Source organism: Eretmochelys imbricata, chromosome 1 (assembly GCF_965152235.1).
Source record: "Eretmochelys imbricata isolate rEreImb1 chromosome 1, rEreImb1.hap1, whole genome shotgun sequence".
Lineage (NCBI taxonomy): Eukaryota > Metazoa > Chordata > Testudines > Cheloniidae > Eretmochelys > Eretmochelys imbricata.
In genome coordinates this window covers 237,568,168-237,586,291 of record NC_135572.1, presented here as the reverse complement: position 1 = coordinate 237,586,291, position 18,124 = coordinate 237,568,168, and the positions used below count along the sequence as shown (strand labels likewise).

The window sequence follows — 18,124 nt, the reverse complement described above, 5'->3', positions numbered from 1 at the left end:
TCAGTGCAGGTGGAAGGATGGGAGTATACAACATTAGGAAGTGTCAATTCGGCATCACAGATGTAAGATTCTTACTTAAATATGAAAGTTTTCCATTATCACTGTTTTCCTACCCAGCACAGAAAAATACTAAAACACACACTCTTCCTCCCCTTTTTTACAGTCTTCCAGTAGATGTATGATATGGAATTGCAAATACCTGTGGGCATCCTCTTGCCTGCTTTATGTAGGCAGGCTTTTTGGAATATTTACAAAATGTGTCATGTCAGCCTTATTGATGGGGACAGAATTAAGAGGGCTGATGCTGCTTGTTCTGTTTGTGGAAGTGCAGCAGTCAAAACTTCTGAGATAGTTGTCTCGAGTGGTTTGCTGTGGGCTTGACTGATTTTTGTCTGGTTTAAACCTACTTTACAGAAGATAGATATTAGACAAAAAAAGTGCTTTTTCCTCTAGTCTCTATTTCTCCCTAATTAAGCAGGAACTGCAAGAGTGCAACACACTCAAGCTGAAGACCACACTTCGGTGTTCTGTCTCAGATCAGGTTGTATATTATGTTCTTGCTCTTTGCTTCTAGCATTGGGCACATTTGCTAAGGAAGAATTTTATCATGCTTCCCCTTGATCAAGAGTATTATGTTCACGTTTAAGCCTGCAGTATAAACATACATAAACGCTCATTATGATACAAACTAATATTAAAATTTGGCATTTCAGATTCCTGGAAAACTATTCAATAGAAAAAAAAAGTGATAGGACTTTAGGTGGTACATCTAAGATGAGATTTGATACTATTTATGGTTTGCTTTAGAAGCACAAAAGCATACTGTGCCATGCTCTGCTCAGCTCTACCTGTCCAGTCTGCTCTTATAAGCAGCCAGGGTGTTGAAGCACACAAGAATTTTCTAGTAAGAAGAGAAACACTAGGCACAGCCACAAAGAAGACTACCATCCCAAATTTCCTCCATAACAGATGGCCTAGGACAAAGTGGAGGTGATATTTTTAACAATGATGCAGTCCACCTTTTGGAAGAAATATGGGTTTTTCAGGACTAGGAGAAATTATTTAAGCTACAATCAGGAGAGGATAGTTGCACTGTAACAAACTACACTACAGTCATTTGTCTTTCAGCTGCAATACAAAATGTTTGCTTTTAAAGTGCATTTATAGGTAGAGATTGGTGTCCTGCCTTCCCCCTCTCATTAGGAACAGTGAGGTCACATGTAATAGATCTTATTTTAGAGGTGAAGACAGCATGGAAACATCACAAAAGAGATGAGACATCAGGTAAAACTAGGTAGGACTCCTCACTTTGTTAAGATTGCAAAAATTCTAACATTACATTGACATGCCTAGTATAGCATGTAAGTCAACCTTTAGAAAACATAGTCCCCACCTCTTGACCTATTCCAACAAATCTATTACCCGTCTAGTGATCCACTGCATATTTTACTGAATACTTACTGAAACCATTCGTATCTAAACATTGAACTGACAGTCTACAATAGTAGAAGATAAAGTGCAGAGAGAGGCTTTGTCTGCTTTATTACAGTTAATGTTTACACATGCCAAGAGTGGAATTTGTACTGAGAGGTCTGGGCAAAGAGCAATTTCAGACCACAGAAACAACTTCTTAATTTACTCCAGTAATTAGATTGTGGGCCTACTATTTTCAATTAATTTTGCCTTTCAGACGTATTGTGCTCTTGGATTACCATTGGAATTTATTCTTTTAATCTGTATGATATTTTAATGAAGAGTTACATAGAAATTTAATTTCTTTAACACTGCTTTCTAAACTCTTCAAATATATCTATAATAGATTTATTCACTGTGTGGACTGAGTTTTCTCCTATTACAAGGATGTTAAGATTGAACCACTAAGAAACCAAATTCAGGAGAAGCTTGAGTTAAGGCTGTACAGTTTTGCCTCTTTAATACAGCCTGTAGTTAAATGATCAGACTACTTCCCAATTAATATAGTGTATCCCTATACATTTTTCTACAACCTTAAAGTACATATTGTACAAGCAGAGTGAATAAGGCAAGAATTCATTCTCTGCACATCTTGCATGATGTCTGCAGACTTCCACAACCAGTAAAGTTTATGGAATTGTAAGTTATATAAGAAAAAGTAAACTTGAAGATGAAGTCTTGCATATTTTACTCTTACATACTGAAGGTTTTCCCCTTTATTACATTTTGTCTGCTTATTTTCTTGGTCTCTCTTCTTAGATTGTAAACACTTTGGAGCCGAGACTGTCTTTTCCTCTGCATTTGCCCAGAGCTTTAAACAATGGGTTTGCACTCTTGACTGGGATCTCTAAACATTACTATATACTGGGACTGTTGATTAATCAGTTACCTCATGCAATTAACTAAAATATTGCAGTTAAAAAAAATTGTGATTAATTGCAGTTTTAATCACACTGTTAAATAGAATACCAATTGAAATTTATTAAATATTTTGGTATTTTTCTACATTTTCAAATATTAGTTTCAATTACAATACAGAATATGAAGTGTACAGTGCTCACTTTATATTTATTAAAAGTATTTGCACTGTAAAAATGAACAAAAGAAACAGTATTTCAGTTCATCCCATACAAGTACTGTAGTGCAATCTCTATCATGAAAGCGCAACTTCCAAATATGGATTTTTTTTTTTTTGGTTACATAACTGCCCTGAAAAAACAATTTAAAACTTTAGAGCCCACAAGTCCACTCAGTCCTACTTCTTGTTCAGCCCATTGCTAAGAGGAACAGGTTTGTTTACATTTACAAGAGATAATGCTGCTCGCTTTATATTTACAATGTTACCTGAAACTGAGAACAGACATTTGCATGGCACTTCTGTAGCTGGCATTTCAAGGTATTTACATGCCAAACATTTGTATGCCCCTTCATGCTTTTGCCACCATTCCAGATGACATGCTTCCATGCTGATAACACTCATTTTAAAAAAAAGTGTTAATTAAATTAGTGACTGAACTCCTTGGGGGAGAATTGTATGACTCCTGCGTTGTTTTATCCACATTCTGCCACATATTTCATGCTATAGCAGTCTCGGATGATGACACAGCATGTTGTTAGTTTTAAGAACACTTTCACTGTAGATTTGACAAAACACAAAGAAGGTACCAATGTGAAATTTCTGAAGAAAACTACAGCACTTGACCCAAGGTTTAAGAATCTGAAGTGCCTTCCAAAGTCTGATCAGGACAGGGTGTGAAGCATGCTTTCAGAAGTCTTAAAAAAGCAACACTCTGATGCAGAAATTACAGAACTTGAACCGCCAAAAAAGAAAAATCAACCTTCTGGTGGTAGCATCTGAGTCAGATAATGAACATCTGTCAGTCCGCACTGCTTTGGATCATTATCGAGCAGAACCCATCATCAGCATGGACTCGTCCTCTGGAATGGTCCCTTAAAGCATGAAGGGACATATGAATCTTTAGTGCATCTGGCACGTAAATATCTTGCAACGCAAGCTACAACAGTGCTAGGAGAACACCTGTTCTCACTTTCAGGTGACATTGTAAATGAGAAGCAGGCAGCATTATCTCCTGTAAATTGTAACCAAACTTGTTTGTCTGAGCGACTGGCTGAAGTAGGACTGAGTGGACTTGTAGGCTCTAAAGTTTTACATTGTTTTATTTTTGAATGCAGTTTTTTTTGTATAATATTCTATATTTCTAAATTTAACTTTCATGATAAAGAGATTGCACTACCATACGTGTATTAGGTGAACTAAAAATTCTATTTTTTACAGTGCAAATATTTATATTATAAAGTGAGCACTGTACAGTTTGTATTCTGTGTTGTAACTGAAATCAATATATTTGAAAATGTGGAAAACATCCAAAATATTTTATAAATAGTATACTATTATTGTTTATCATAGTTTAAAAAAAGTCATGCTTAATTGCTGGACAGCCCTACTGTAGTAAGAGGCCCTGAAACATAAACCCTTGTATCAGAGCCCTGGTCTGACGCCTAAAGTCTGAACCAAAGTACTTCCAGGCATTGCTAAGCAAAGCTGGACTGTGAGCCAGAGGCAGGCCCTAATTGCAGAACTTGGCAAGAAAAGGGCTCCTAGAAAGCATACGCTAATGATACAAGTAGTAATAAGAGGAACGTGTACCAAGATGGCACCTGGACAGCCCGATATGAGGATACTTCACAGATACAACAAGGAACAGCCAGGTGCATCCCAAAGACAGGGTCAAAAGGACAGCATGATGGACAGATCTGTTTGTTTGAACCAACATGATCAAAGGGGGAAGACAGCACCCTAATGAGGCAAGGGGCTGTACCTCAATACGTCAGTAGGGATGAGTAATCTGTCCTGCAACTGTATAAAAGTAGGTCTGGGAGCACATATCTTTGTCCAGCCTAGGGGGCAGTGGAGTGTCCCACCACTGACTGAGCTGCGTCCATTGCCAGGGGGCACATATTTGTATAAGGTCCTGTAGAGTCTATAGGAAAATATTACTGTGCTTCATTTGACAATAAACCTGGCCGGGTGCCTTCGTATCTTACTAGAGTCTGTGTTCTTTGGGGGTTCTCTCGGGGTCTGCTGTGTCAGCTGTCTGCACAGAGCTGGGGCAGCACACAGAGGGAACACATACGCAGCTGATTTATCATCGAACCAGAGCAGAGCACCTCACTGGTAGCTACCGCCAACACCTACTATATACAAATACATATAGTGGGCAAAGCTGAAGGTTATCCAGGAACAGGTAAACACAGCAGCCCTCCAGGAATCAGTTGTTTGAATTTTTTTAACTTTCAGAAACTTCAGTATCCAAAAGCCTTATACTAGAAGCACTTCCTGTGACAAGAGAAATGCTAGGACTTGCAGCAATCCAGCAGATAACTATCCAGGAATGTAATTGCTTTTAGGTCTCTTAAAGAGTAAAAGTTCTGAAGGGACAGAGCTGCTACAAAATGTTATTTAAGATCTCGGTCTTGATTTCTGACTAAATCTATTGAGTGCCTTGAATCCCCATTCTGTTTCAGGACCACAAAGAATATCAAGTACATTGTAGAGGATTCTTTGACTGTATTGGTTTCTGTGCAACTATTGAGAAGAAAATAAGTAATGGCATTTATTTTCCTGCATTTTTCTAGGTTTTCCTTTTTTTTTTTTAAGGTCATAGATATCAATTTTTTGAGGGAGGGGCAAAACCCCAATCTGGCCCTCCAATCAGATAAGTTGTGCTAGCAAAAAGCATGTTTAAATTTGTTAGTAAAGTTTCAACTGTAGTGTACACTGGCCATCTCCTATATTTGTGCAAATCTTTGTCTTGTCTCCTAGAGGCACTACTTCCCCAGACAGAGGATCTCAGGTTAAACTATATTAATTGCAGAACATCTGGTGGTACTGTCTGCTCTTTACTTTCCTCCCATTCTAAATCTCCCTCTACATAGTCTCATCTCACAAGTCTAGACTAGTAGCTCTGCAGAGTAGCTCTTTTTGTGTTGCTTGGTAAAAGAGAGGGACATTATCTGCCACTTCTGCTGTATAGTTTTCCCTATTTTACCATCACATTATTTGAGGTTCTCAATGAGCCATTGTGCCCATGTATCACTTTTCCAGCAACAAAGCAAAAAGGTTTGTCTACCAGCGTTCAAAGCCACTAATAACACTGGAAATCTCAGAGTTTGGAGATAGCGCAACAGTGAACAGTTCTCCCACTACACATAAGATTGGAGGACATGTCTATGTCCATGTATTATAGTAATTTCTTTTTGTTTTATGAATAGCATTTAAGATTGTAGTCTTCAGTGTGGATTAGAATTTTCATTTTGTAGCAGGAAGAGATTGTGTCTGGGGAGCTGAACCCAGGCCATTATAAACCACATGGCCTCCTTCTGGGCACCCTCATAGCCACAGGGCAACCCTGCAAGTGCCCCCCCGCCACCTCGGTTTCCCTTTTGAGTTCCCAGTACATCACACAAGCTTATCCTCTAGTCAGTTAAGTTTGTTAACAAAACATAGTGCAAGTAATTCATAACAACCTTCTTAAAACATAGTCCATATAACCCCCAGTGCACAGTCCTTAAACCCCTCCTCTTTCCAGCAGGACCCCCCCCCAGGCCCTCTACCAGGAGATCATTCTCACCATACTTCAGTGTCTTCCATCATATGCAGGCTCCTTGTCCAGCCTCTTCTATCCCTCTGCAAGCCACCCTAGTCCTTCCAGCTAGAGTACAACCCTGCTCTTCCTAGTTGGAACCTCCCCAAAAACTTCTATGCTGGGAGAGGATCTTTACCAGGGAAGCATTCCCTTATTCCCTTTGGCCCTTTTGCTATTCCCATGCATCCAGCTCTCCAGTACTAGAGATGTCAGCAGTAAGTTTCCCCGCTGCTCCCCTGCACTCTCAAGCTCTTTGCTCTAGCTTATGGCCAGGAGGCAACTCCCACTGCTACTTCTGCTTCCAACACTCTCCAGCCCTAGCCTGGATGACACCAGCCAGCAAACCCCTTTGCTATTCTCTTTACCTTCAGCCTTCTCCCAGGACCCACTTCTGTCTCTAACAGCTGTCTTCTCCTAACTGACTCAGACAGGCTGCTTTGACACCCAACTGACCTTTTATACCCCCTGGGTTGCTGCACTACCCTCTTAATTGGCCCAACTGTGAGCACCTGGACTGAAGAAGAGCACCGAGCCCAGTTTCATTTAAGGGGCCACCTACCCTTTTACAGCCTTCAACAATTGAATAATTCTACCCTTGGAGGCAATGGGGTTTCTATCAGGAGAGCAATTGACTTTTCATTACCCTCAGCCTAACAGCTAATAGAGAGTTGGAGCATGGAACAGCCATCTTGGAAGAGGAGAAAAAATGTCTCAGACAGTTTTTAAGAGGAACAAATTCTCTAAGCAAGTTAGCCAGCCCATCACAAGAAATACAAGATACTGTGGAGGAGCACTGTCTTTCCCCAAGTATGCTGACAAAAACCCAAGGCCTCTCAAGAGTGGTGAAGGTGGGGATTGTGTGTTCACGCATTCATTGCTTTGCGTCGTTCTGTAACTCTCCTGTGGTAGCTATGAATGTTGAAGGAATTTCTGTGCGAACTCTCTGTTGCTTAGTTGACACATGTCCTGAAAAATTAAACTATAAACCAGAGGATGTGTGTGTGTGTGTGTGGGGGGGGGGAGTCAAGACTCTGGGGAAGGATCCATAAGTGACTTGGGACAGTTAGGAAGCCTCAGCAATGGTCTTGGGTTTCAGCACAGTTACATGGTGGAGTCTCCTATCCAAAGAATGGGTTTCAGACAGGAAGCCTGCACCACATGGGCCTCAGAGTCCAAGAGCCAGAAACAGTGACTGGATGTTACCCACACCCAGCCAGCTTAGATGCATGTGGGATCCAAAGTTTAGATCCAATTAATACAGCCTGGTAACCCTCTAGTACATAGACTCAGGTAGGCTGTGACTTCTGAAACACTGTTTTTAAACTCTTGCATTTTGATGGACTCAGATTAGTCACTTCACCTGCCCATGCCAGAATGGCCCTTGAAAAGCAAGATGTAGCTACAGGAAATCAAAAGACTGATACCACCACCTTGCTGTCAGACCTGAGTACTGATTCAAATCTTCCTGTTCAGGGGCTTTTAGTAGTTCTGCCTTGGAAGAAGAGATGACAATGATGTCCTTAACCTTTGCTGCAGCAGTTGCCACCTTTGGTAACAAGTCTTTTTGTCCTTCAATAACAAACAGAACTTTTTAGTCACTCCATTTGTTTGACTTCAGTGGAGAATTTCTATTCTGCCTTTAATTACAAAGGCTTGCACAGCTTTTTTAATTGATAGAAATACTCACTTGTATGGAGCTTTGCATTTTTTTAAATAAAGCGCCTCTAGATGTTTGGGCTGAATATCCAGGATGATGATTGTTTCAACAGTCTCAAATAGGTGCCATGGAAATAGCTTGGCTTCACCCTTCTCTTCTTCCCCCTAGTTCTGACTCAAGGCTGTGTCATAAGAGCCTCAGGGATAATTACCAGATGAGAATTTGTTCTTTCTTCTCTGATTTTTTTTAAACCTATGTTTTTTCCTATGGGCAGTCTGGTACCGTCTGAGGAAGATAGACACAAACATCTTGTCTTTAATAATAAGCTTCAGAGTCGTATTTCCCTATGGCTGTGAGGCTAGACTGAATGAGATGCAGCATCTAAACTCAAAATAATAATCTCTTCTGTTTTTGGATTACATTTAAAACTGCTAACAGATTTGTTGTTTGAGGACTGGATTCTACAGGGGAAGATTAATTCTTAGACACAATACGCTTTATTTTAAATGAATGCTTGTTTGAAGCTGGAGATTCATTAATACATTGAGCAACAAGAAAAGAACCTGTTTCATTTAAGGGCCTAATTCATCAACCATTGGCTAGGAATGCTCCCTAGAGAACCTTGATAGGATCAGTGAGTGGCACTGCATAATCCAATATGCCTTAAGTACATCAATCATCCCATATAGTGGAATGCCATGCAGGGCTAGACGGAAAGTAGAGACTGCCTCCTTAGTTATGGAGGCAAACAGCCACCCCATAACTTCCATGGGCACCTCCACTAGTTGGCTGAGTAGGTGGAAAGGGGGCCCAAGGCACCATTATTTCACCCACTGTTCAGAGAGAGCCTAGCCCATATACAATGTAAGCTTGTAGTCGTACTGATGGGCGCAGAGGCTTCAGTGGGGCTGCTTCAGTTGTTTAACCTGAAGGGAAGGAACTGCACCTAGTATGGCACAGAGGACCAATACGATCTGCTCATCAACTTAGCACACTCCAACCCATAAGTAGAAAGGGAAGATAATTTTACTGTTGCTGTAGAAGGATCTAGCTCTCCTCCTGCACCTGAATTCCTCTCCTATTGCTGTGGCAAAAAACTCAAGATCCTCTATTCAGGGCTGTAGCAGGATGAAGTACATAGAGTATTTTCTAGCACTAACCTTCGAACACTCCTTGCGGCCCCTATTCTAAGCACAGGGGTAAGGAGAAGCTGCAAAAATTTAGTATAGCCATTTTTCTGCTTCCTTAAAAGAGGTTCAAAGGATCAGCTTGGCCCAATAACTAACTAACTGGCTGAGTTGTATTATCTAAAAAAGTGCCACAGACAGGGAACTCAAGCCTACTATTTATACCTATCTGGTGGTAGAGCATTCTGGTAAAGCTTCTGAGAGGGGTGGCACTGCCTATAAGGTGAAAAAGGTCACATCTGCCTCTGGTAACTTAGGAAAGGAAACCCTCTACAATGATCTTGAAACACAGTGAGCACAGAGGAAGGAAAACACTTCCTTCCACAGATGGACTTTGTGTAATTACTACACGGATAGCATTAATTCATGGAGGAAGAGCTTTAGAAATAATGTATTATTAATGCAACCTTAAGAAAAAGCTGTATTTCTAATAATTTCCTAATTTATCTGACTCATGGAAAAAAATAAAACTTTTCCTGTAGAAACAAAATTTAAAAAAAAGAAAAAAGAAAAAAAGAGCATTTCAGTTATTTGTCCCACTGATTAGATACCTTATAAAACAAAACATGGTAGTGACTGAAAGTTGTTATACTCCAATAGTTTATCTAAATTAATTCTTGATCCTAATAAACAGAAGTCCAAAAACGAAAATAATACTAAAAAGGGCCTGATTCTGCAACTAGATCCAAGCAAAAAGACCTTTGCACATGGACACAACCCTACTGACTTCAACTTAACTCCACATGGGTAAAAGGGCCTGCATATGTGGATTTGCTTGCAGGACCGGGCCCAAATCTAATAGTGAACTGGCATCTTTGTTGGCTGTCTCAGAAATGACAGGTTGAATGGCCGAACCTTAGAAGTGATCCTTCCACGTAAAGTCTGATGCATGCTGGAGCTGTAATATGGGGAAGGAAACCTTGCATTGCAATTGTGTGTGCTGAGCTCTTCTGGGGATAAGATAAAGAGAGGACTTCAGTCTTCAGGGGTTGTCATATCTGCCTTTCAGGAGTGATAAAATCATTTAAAATTAAGCGGGGGGGGGGGGGGGGGGAAGGGAGGAATCATGTGGATTTTCCTTCAGAACTACATTTCCTCTGCTTCTTCATCTTCTGAAACATCAATATGTTTATACAGCTTCCAAGCCTTTAAATTGCAGTTTCTGAGGATTGCTCCTAGCTGCTTCCCAGGCCCCACTTCATATGTATAAGGAAACTCTACTCCTTGTTTTCTTTCATATATAGCATGCATAGTCTGTTCCCACTTAACAGGTGAAACAAGCTGCTTTACTAACAAACGCTGAATGTGTTTTGAATGCATATATTTTTTGCTGTCAACGTTCGAATAGACACAGATGAATGGTTTCTGAATCTCAATTGATTTTAGAACTTCAGCCAAAGGCTCTGTTGCTGGTTCCATGAGTCTTGTGTGAAAAGCACCACTGACTGGAAGCATTTTTGTTCGCTTAAAATAATATTTTCGGGAATTCTCCTGCAAGAATTCCAAAGCCTATAAGAAAAAGAAAAAGCCCTGATTAATATCACTTTGCCCTGAATTCTGTAAAGTAAATAATCTGATTTGTCCGTCTTCCAAAAACACATACTAAATTTATCCTCCCCCAGGGACCTAAATCATGCAGTTCAGAGAAAAGTACTACTTGACCACAACATACGATTGGACATGGACTGCAGAAACCCAAACGATATACTTTGTTGACATGTTCACATTGGCCAAAGTTGTGCCAATATTGTTCACCTTCCTACAGATCTATAGAATGGTAAACTATTATTAAAATGTGTTTAGATGTTTATTTTGAAGTAATACCTGCAAATGGCCTGCAATGACTCTGCTATCTGGAAACAGGTAATTTGAAACTTCACACACAGGATTTTCTATACCCAATGATTTACAGTGTTCACGAGCTTCGAAGCAGGCAAAGTTGTAATTTGACTCACGTTGACCAATAACTGATAGCATCCCACTTGGGACAGCTTCTGAGGCCTTTTGCATAGCTTCAGCACGCACTTTCACTGCGTACAAGGCTAGAGAGAGAACAAAAATTCTAAATAAGCATAAACTTCAGAAAAAAATGGTTAAGTTCATTAAAATGTTATACTGTAGACAATTAGCAACCTTTCAAAAAAGAACATTAATATAAATTGTGTTTATCCCTCTCATATACACCTCTTTCCTTTACAGAAGTCCAACAGTGAATGCTTCACAATATTTAATTCAAAATAGTTACATATAATTTACATTTCTCAGTGTTTAGAGTCAGTAATCATATGTTCTCCTAAAAATGTGTAGCTTAGCATTTCTAAATTTTCTGAAAGCAAGTTTAAGGCAAAAACTAAAACATTTAACATTGTACTTACAAAATTTTAATTTTCACAAGATATTAAAAATTTTATAAAAAATATTAATATAATCCTCTTGTAATGTATTAAATTACAAGTTTCCTAGGCTTATAGTAAATTTAGTTTATTTATAACCAATTATAATCCTCATCAATAATAAATCTAGGAAACTTTTTTTAGTGTCAACGTCTTAACAGTCTGTCACACAATGAAACAATTTCTGTATGCTACAACCCAAGTATCTAAACTAGCTATTTAAGCTAGCTTTGAAGTAGGGACTGATTCTGTTCTCACAACTTCATTCCAACTGAGAAAAATGTTTCCTCCACATGCAATAAACTGCAGGATCAGGCTTAAAATATGTTTCTTTTATGACTATGCGTATATAATATGTAATGGTTTTTATTTAAATGTGAAATACTGTATTAAGTGGCTTAAGCAGAAACTGAATTTAGAAATGTATATTCGGAAGGAAAGGAGGTGAAGCAGCAAGGAAAAGTTGTCATAGAGAGGTGTTTTGGAAGAGTTGTATGTGAGTGGAGGGGAAACCACTTTGAAATATGATTCCTAATACATTAGAAATATTCCTTTAAGTACCTTCTGTATAATCTAAGGCTCCAGCAAACACTAGGGCTGCAAACTCTCCAACACTGAACCCAGCGGCTGCAACACAGCTCTCAATGACCTGAAATAATAAAACAAAACAAATTAGACCATATCAAGATATCCTGAGAAAAACCAAAGCCCAAAATTTCAGAAGCAACCATGTCATTTTTGGATGCCCAACTTTGAACACCTTGCGCTGGTTTTCCAAGGTACTAAGCACATACAGTTCCCATGGACTTCAACTGGAGTGGAGGTCACTCAGCATTAGTAACAGGCACATCATGTTTTGAGTTGGACACTCAAAAAGAGACACACCTAAAATGAGGTGTCACTTCGGAACATTTAGGCTTACACATGCAGGGCGAGCTCATGGACCTGAATGAATGTCTCACAGAGGGGTCCTCGTCAGTGCCGGATTTACATCTTAGGCGCCCCTAGGTACAGCATCTTCAGCTCCTCCCCCCCACTTCCCCGCTACAGCTGACCTTTGTGTTGCACACAGTTTGAGAGAAGTAAAAAGAAAAGGAGTACTACTGCATGCATCCGATGAAGTGAGCTGTAGCTGACGAAAGCTTATGCTCAAATATATTTGTTAGTCTCTAAGGTGCCACAAGTACTCCTTTTCTTTTTGCGGATACAGACTAACATGGCTGCTACTCTGAAACCTTAGAGAAGTAAGGTGCCACTAGAACACCGGCAGGCCAAGAGTCTCCCACAATCAGCCTCCATCTCCAAGAGGCTACTGAAACCAATCCGGGAGATTTAAATAGGCCACTAAAAGTCTGGCAGTGCAGTGGGGCTAAGGCAGGCTCCCTACCTACCCTGACTCCACATGGCTCCCGGAAGCGATAGGCACGTTGCTCTGGCTCCTAGGTGCAGGGGCTGTCAGGTGTCCGGTTTTCAACAGGAATGCCCAGTCAAAAAGTGACCCTGGTGGCTCCTGTCAGCACCGCCAACTGGGCCGTTAAAAGTCCAATCGGTAGCACTGCAGGGCTAAGGCAGGCTACCTGTCCTGGCACTGCGCTGCGTCCCGGAAGTGGTCAGCAGGTCCAGCTCCTAGGAAGGGGAACCAGGAAGCTCTGTGTGCTGCCCCCGCCCCGAGCAATGGCTCTGCACTCCCATTGGCCGGGAACTGTGGCCAGGGGGAGCTGGGGGAGGCAGTGCCTACAGGCAAGAGAATCTCCTAGCCCCCTGGCCTAGCTGGCTGCTTCCAGGGTGCAGCATGGAGCCAGGAGAGGCAGGGAGCCTGCCTTAGCCCTGCTGTCTGGGAGCCACCTGAGGTAAGCCTGCACCCCAACTCTGAGCCCCCCTCCAACCCAGAGCCCTCTCCTGCACCCCAACCCCCTAGCTCAACCCACAGTCCCCTCCCACATTCCAAATCCCTGACCCCCCCAGCCTGGAGCCCCCACCTGTACCCCAAACCCCTCATCCCCAGCTCCACCCCAGAGACCACACTCCCAGCCAGAGCCCTCACCCTCTCCCGCACCTCAACTCCCTGCCCCAGCCAGGAGCCCCCTCCCGCACCCTGAACTGCTCATTTCTGGCCCCAACCCAGAGCCTGCATCCCCGTTAGAGCCCTCACCCCATCCCGCACCCCAACCCAGAAAAAGTGACTGAGGGTGGGGGACAGCGAGCCACAGAGGGAGGGGAAACGTAGTGAGCCGGCGGCAGGATCTTGGGGAAGGGGCAAAGGAGTGGGGCCTTGGGGAAGGGGCAGGCCTAGGGTGTTTGGTTTTGTGTGATTAGAAAGTTGGCGTACCGAGCTCCGACTCCGTAGCTCCCATTGGCCGGGAACCACAGCCAATGGGAGCTGCGAGGGCGGTGCCTGCAGGCAGGGGCAGTGCGCAGAGCCATATGCCAACCCTGAACCTAGGAGCTGCACAAGCCGATCGCTTCCGGGAGCCACCTGAGGTAAGCCCTGCCCGGCCGGAGCCTGAACCCCTCATCCCCTCCTGCACCCCCCGCACCCCAGCCCTGAGCCCCCTCCTGCACCCAAACTCCCTCCCAGAGCAGCCTGTACCTCCTCCTGCGGCCTGATGAAAGGAAGGGCGAGTGACAGAGGGAGGGGAGATGGAGTGAGCAGGGGCGAGGCCAGGGTGTTTGGGTTTGTGGGATTAGAGACCCTTGGCAAACCTAAGCATCGTGGCCCCTACTCGGGTGACCCCAGGTAATAAGTGTGAGAAATCTGGACGGGGGAGGGGTTAATAGGCACCTATATAAGAAAGAGCCCCCAGTATCGGGACCATCCCTGTAAAAATCAGGACATCTGGTCACCCTGCCCTAGGCATGATGTGCCTAACTAGAAAGCTGGCCCTGGTCCACCCCACAGGGGTGCACACCCTGGCGGCGGATACCTCCGCCCAGAGAGCGCGGTGCGGGACGCCAGGGCGTCGAGCCCGCACCGGACCGCGGGCCGGGGCACGCCCCAGACAAGAAGGGCAGCCCGGGGCTGGGCGCCCCCCCCGGCCACTCACACTGGGCTGCTGGTGGTTGAGCTTCTCGACGGCGGCCAGGGAGGCGACGAAGAGGGCAGGCTGGCAGTGCAGGGTGCGGTCCAGCTCGGCCGGCGGCCCCCGCAGGCAGAGCGAGAGCAGGTCGTAGCCCAGCACCTTCTCGGCCACCCGGAACATGTCCCTGACGTTGGGGTAACGCAGGAGCCCCCGGCCCATCCCCACGAACTGGCTGCCCTGGCCGGGGAAGAGCAGCACCGTGCCCTCCTGGGGGGGGGGGCCGCCGCCGCCGCGCCGGCTCCTCCTCCTCCTCGCCCGCCACCGAGCTCTGCAGCAGCTCGCTCAGCTTCCCGGCTCGGCCCCCGCCGGGCCACGAGCTGCCCCCGCGCCCGGGGGCTCCGGGGAGGGCGGCGCGCGCTCGGCAGCCGCTCAGCCGCCGCCCCGCCGCGGCCCAGCTGCTCATCGCCGGTCCCGCGAGGGAGGCGAAGCCCCGTCCGGCCCACACCGAAGCCCGCGTTACTAGGGCAACCGGACTCAGCCCTGCGCGGCTTTGGCGGCCCCACATGGAGCTCCGGGCGCGCGCCTGAGGCCGGGGGGAAAAGGCTTCCCCGCGCCGGGAAAGAGGAGGCGAGAGAAAGGTTCCGCCCAACTAAAAAGTCCCCCCCCCCCCCCTACTCTTTACCCACCGGAGAGCCCCACCGCACACACCGGGAGCAGCCCCTCCCCCTGTCAAAGGCCACCCCACCCGCACCTCTCCATAACCACACCAGGGCCTGCCTTACGCTCAGTCCCACCTCCTCATTAGTCCCTTCCGCCCGACTTTTAGCTCCTAACAACCAGTGCTTTGCGGGGGGAGGAGTCACAACTCCTGGATCAGGCAATAAAATAACATAGCAATGGAGCTGAGGGGTGCACTGTGAGCTCTGCCTCACCAAAGTCGTGCTCCCAAATTATAACAGCCCTGTCACTGTTTTCAGGCCACTTTTAAGCACTGTCTGTAACACCACAGGGGCTACCCACTTCCTACACTGAGGGCTGGCCTTGAGCTTCTTGCTCTTAAACTGTTCCTGTAAATTATTTATTGGAGCAACCTGTTTACCAAGTAACTGCAGAACCTTTACAACATGATTTATTAAAATTCACACTCAGGCTTCAGGCCAGGATGCTACACAGAGAGAGCCCTGTTGGAGGGGTTGCACAGTCTTGTTTTGGACAGAAACCACCACACCACGCTTATAGGGCTTGAGGTCACTGAGTGGCTCTCAGTACTATTGACCACCAAGTGCCAATAGCATGCTATTAAGATGTCTAAGGAGTAAATGGGGCTGCACTTTGTCTGGATCCACTTCTTCCTCTCAGATGGACAGAAAAATGGATTGTAACTGTAACCCTTAACTCAGCTTAATGTAACAGTTTAGGCAAATCTTTTAGTTGGGTTCTGTACCAAAGACATTTACAAATTCAAACAGGCCTACAAAGAGGTACATGGTTGCATACCCCATAACCTAAGGGTTCAAGTAAGCAGACAAACTAAACAGGAAAGAGATCAGATGGAATATGTTACTTTCAATGGGGGCTGTTCTAATATATTTGATTTTTTTTTCCTGAGAAGAAAATGTAGCTGGAATTATATTCAAATAATTGATAGTCATTACTGAAAATGAAAGCTGAAGAGAGCTACTGTTTTGATCTTCATAATCCTCTGGGATATTCCTATTGTTGATAGGAAATGCAAGGTAGTTTCTTTTTCTTTCCCAGGTATTTATTACATAAGCCTTAGGTGTTGTGCCCTTAATATTGGAGGGATTGGATTAGTTTTTTATTGGTGAACTAATGGTTTTCTTTTTTTATGTCTCCTAGGATACAGAGATAGAAGCAGGCAGGATCCCTTTCAGGTGGGCCAGCTAGTCTCCCTCAACTCCCTCTTCCCTTAATTGATAAATGGGACTGTGGGGAAGGTACTGGATCCTGAGGGAGCAGGTATCATCCACTAGGTGCTGGAACACCACAAGTGTTATACCAGTAAAATAAAAAACATCAGGATCTTTTGTGAATACAAAAAGAATCATAGTAGGCAGTCAGTTATAGCTATAACATTTCATTCAGTTTCACATTCATTCACACATTCGTTCATACACACACATAGGTTCTGCAGCTGCTGTATAGTTACCAGTCCGGAATGTAGCTTGAGTTCGTGGCTTGGGTTTGTAGCTTGTGGCAGCTAACTGGCCAGGAAAGCGGGGCACAAGGAAGAGCGGGGTCTCTGTTGGGCATGCACCGATGCCTTTCCATGTTAGCAGCAGAATGTTACTCTTCAAAGTCTTCCATCTGACCCTCCTTTTTGTAGGCTTTCGTTTGAATCCAGAGTCTATAGGTTACGCTGCCTCTGGGTCCGGTGTGATTGATCACCCTTCAATTGCAGGCATGACTTTCAGCCTAGGACCTGGCTTTGATGTTTCTTCACTTGTACTTTTGTTCTTTTCTTTTGAGGGTGGACTTCTCTTACTTTGTCAGGGCTGTTGTCTGCATCTTCAGCCGTTGGGTGTTTACACTTTATTTCATCAGGACAGGCTGGGGCTGGAGGTTGATTCCATCATCCATACATCCTCATTCACACATCTAAACTAAACTAATAAGATTACAGCAGGGTTTTGCAAAAATGAAGGTTGCAGCAAGCTTTTACAAAATGAAGTGAGCATTTTAAAATGGAGTTTGGGACAAGTTAAAATGGAGTTTGAGTTACAATATGGATAAGTGTAAGGAATGACAAACAGTGAGCAGAAGTTACAATGTTGAAACAGTGTAAGTTTCTGTGATTTAAGCAGCAATTGGATTGAAAGTGAAACTCAATTAGCCAGTTATTGGGGTAATCAGTTTTATGAATGAATGTTGTTTCATTCATAAAGCTTTGCTTAAGAAGTTATATTAATAAAGTGAACAATTAAAAACAATTTCATTGATGAGTTCTACACAAGGAGATAAGTTGAGATTTACGGGGGGGGGGGGGAGTTTGCACATACAAAAGCACTTGTAACGTGCTATAAGTACCATTACAAGTACAGTAGATCCAAAAAAATTTTCTACCCACTGTAGACTGCACTGGTTCAGTTAGAACCATTTTTGTGCTACTCTAGACTGAAGTGATCCTCCATGTGCAGGTGCATGATACTACTGCCCATCCCTTAGTGACAGCTCAGTGCACACCTCCCATACCATTTCCACACAGACCCAGCAGAAGTCCAGGTTGTACTTGGCTGGTCTTGGCTCAGACTGGCACCCTTCCCTTACATCAATAAAGACCCAGCATATCCTATTAAAAGTAAAACTTGTATATTTTTATTATTTCGACTTTTTTAAAAACTTGGTTTTAAAATAAATTTTCTCCCCATTTTTTTAAACCACCAGGTCTCCTTCTGAAATACAAAATGAAGAGAGGAGAGAACTAGGTCTGGAATAGTAGAAGAGCTACTGCTGCAATCTTCAGCCACAGCAGTCGCTGGAGGGAGTGCTGGGTGTGGACAAGCTGGACCCTTTTACCCTGGATAGCGTGGGCACCTTAAACTATTTCAGAACCAAAGGGGCTCAGTAACTTAGACCATTTAACCTTGGAGCTGTGCGATCCTTTAGGGTAGGCCACGCCTATGAGTGCGCTGAAATTTCAAATACAGTAAACGGCTCTGCAAACTCCTCCGCCTCCTGCCGGAGCGGGAGAGGCTTGAGACAAACA

At 43.8% G+C, this 18,124-nt stretch overlaps 1 protein-coding gene across 1 annotated transcript; it reads right to left on the bottom strand.

Annotated features, from left to right (window-relative positions):
* Positions 1-5,159: 5,159 nt before the first annotated feature.
* MCAT (malonyl-CoA-acyl carrier protein transacylase) lies at positions 5,160-14,962 on the bottom strand. Its single transcript, XM_077825890.1, is given in 5 exon segments — positions 5,160-10,493; positions 10,809-11,026; positions 11,939-12,026; positions 14,422-14,676; positions 14,678-14,962. Coding segments are annotated over 5 exon segments (1,269 nt in total). The 3' UTR covers positions 5,160-10,070.
* Positions 14,963-18,124: the final 3,162 nt, after the last annotated feature.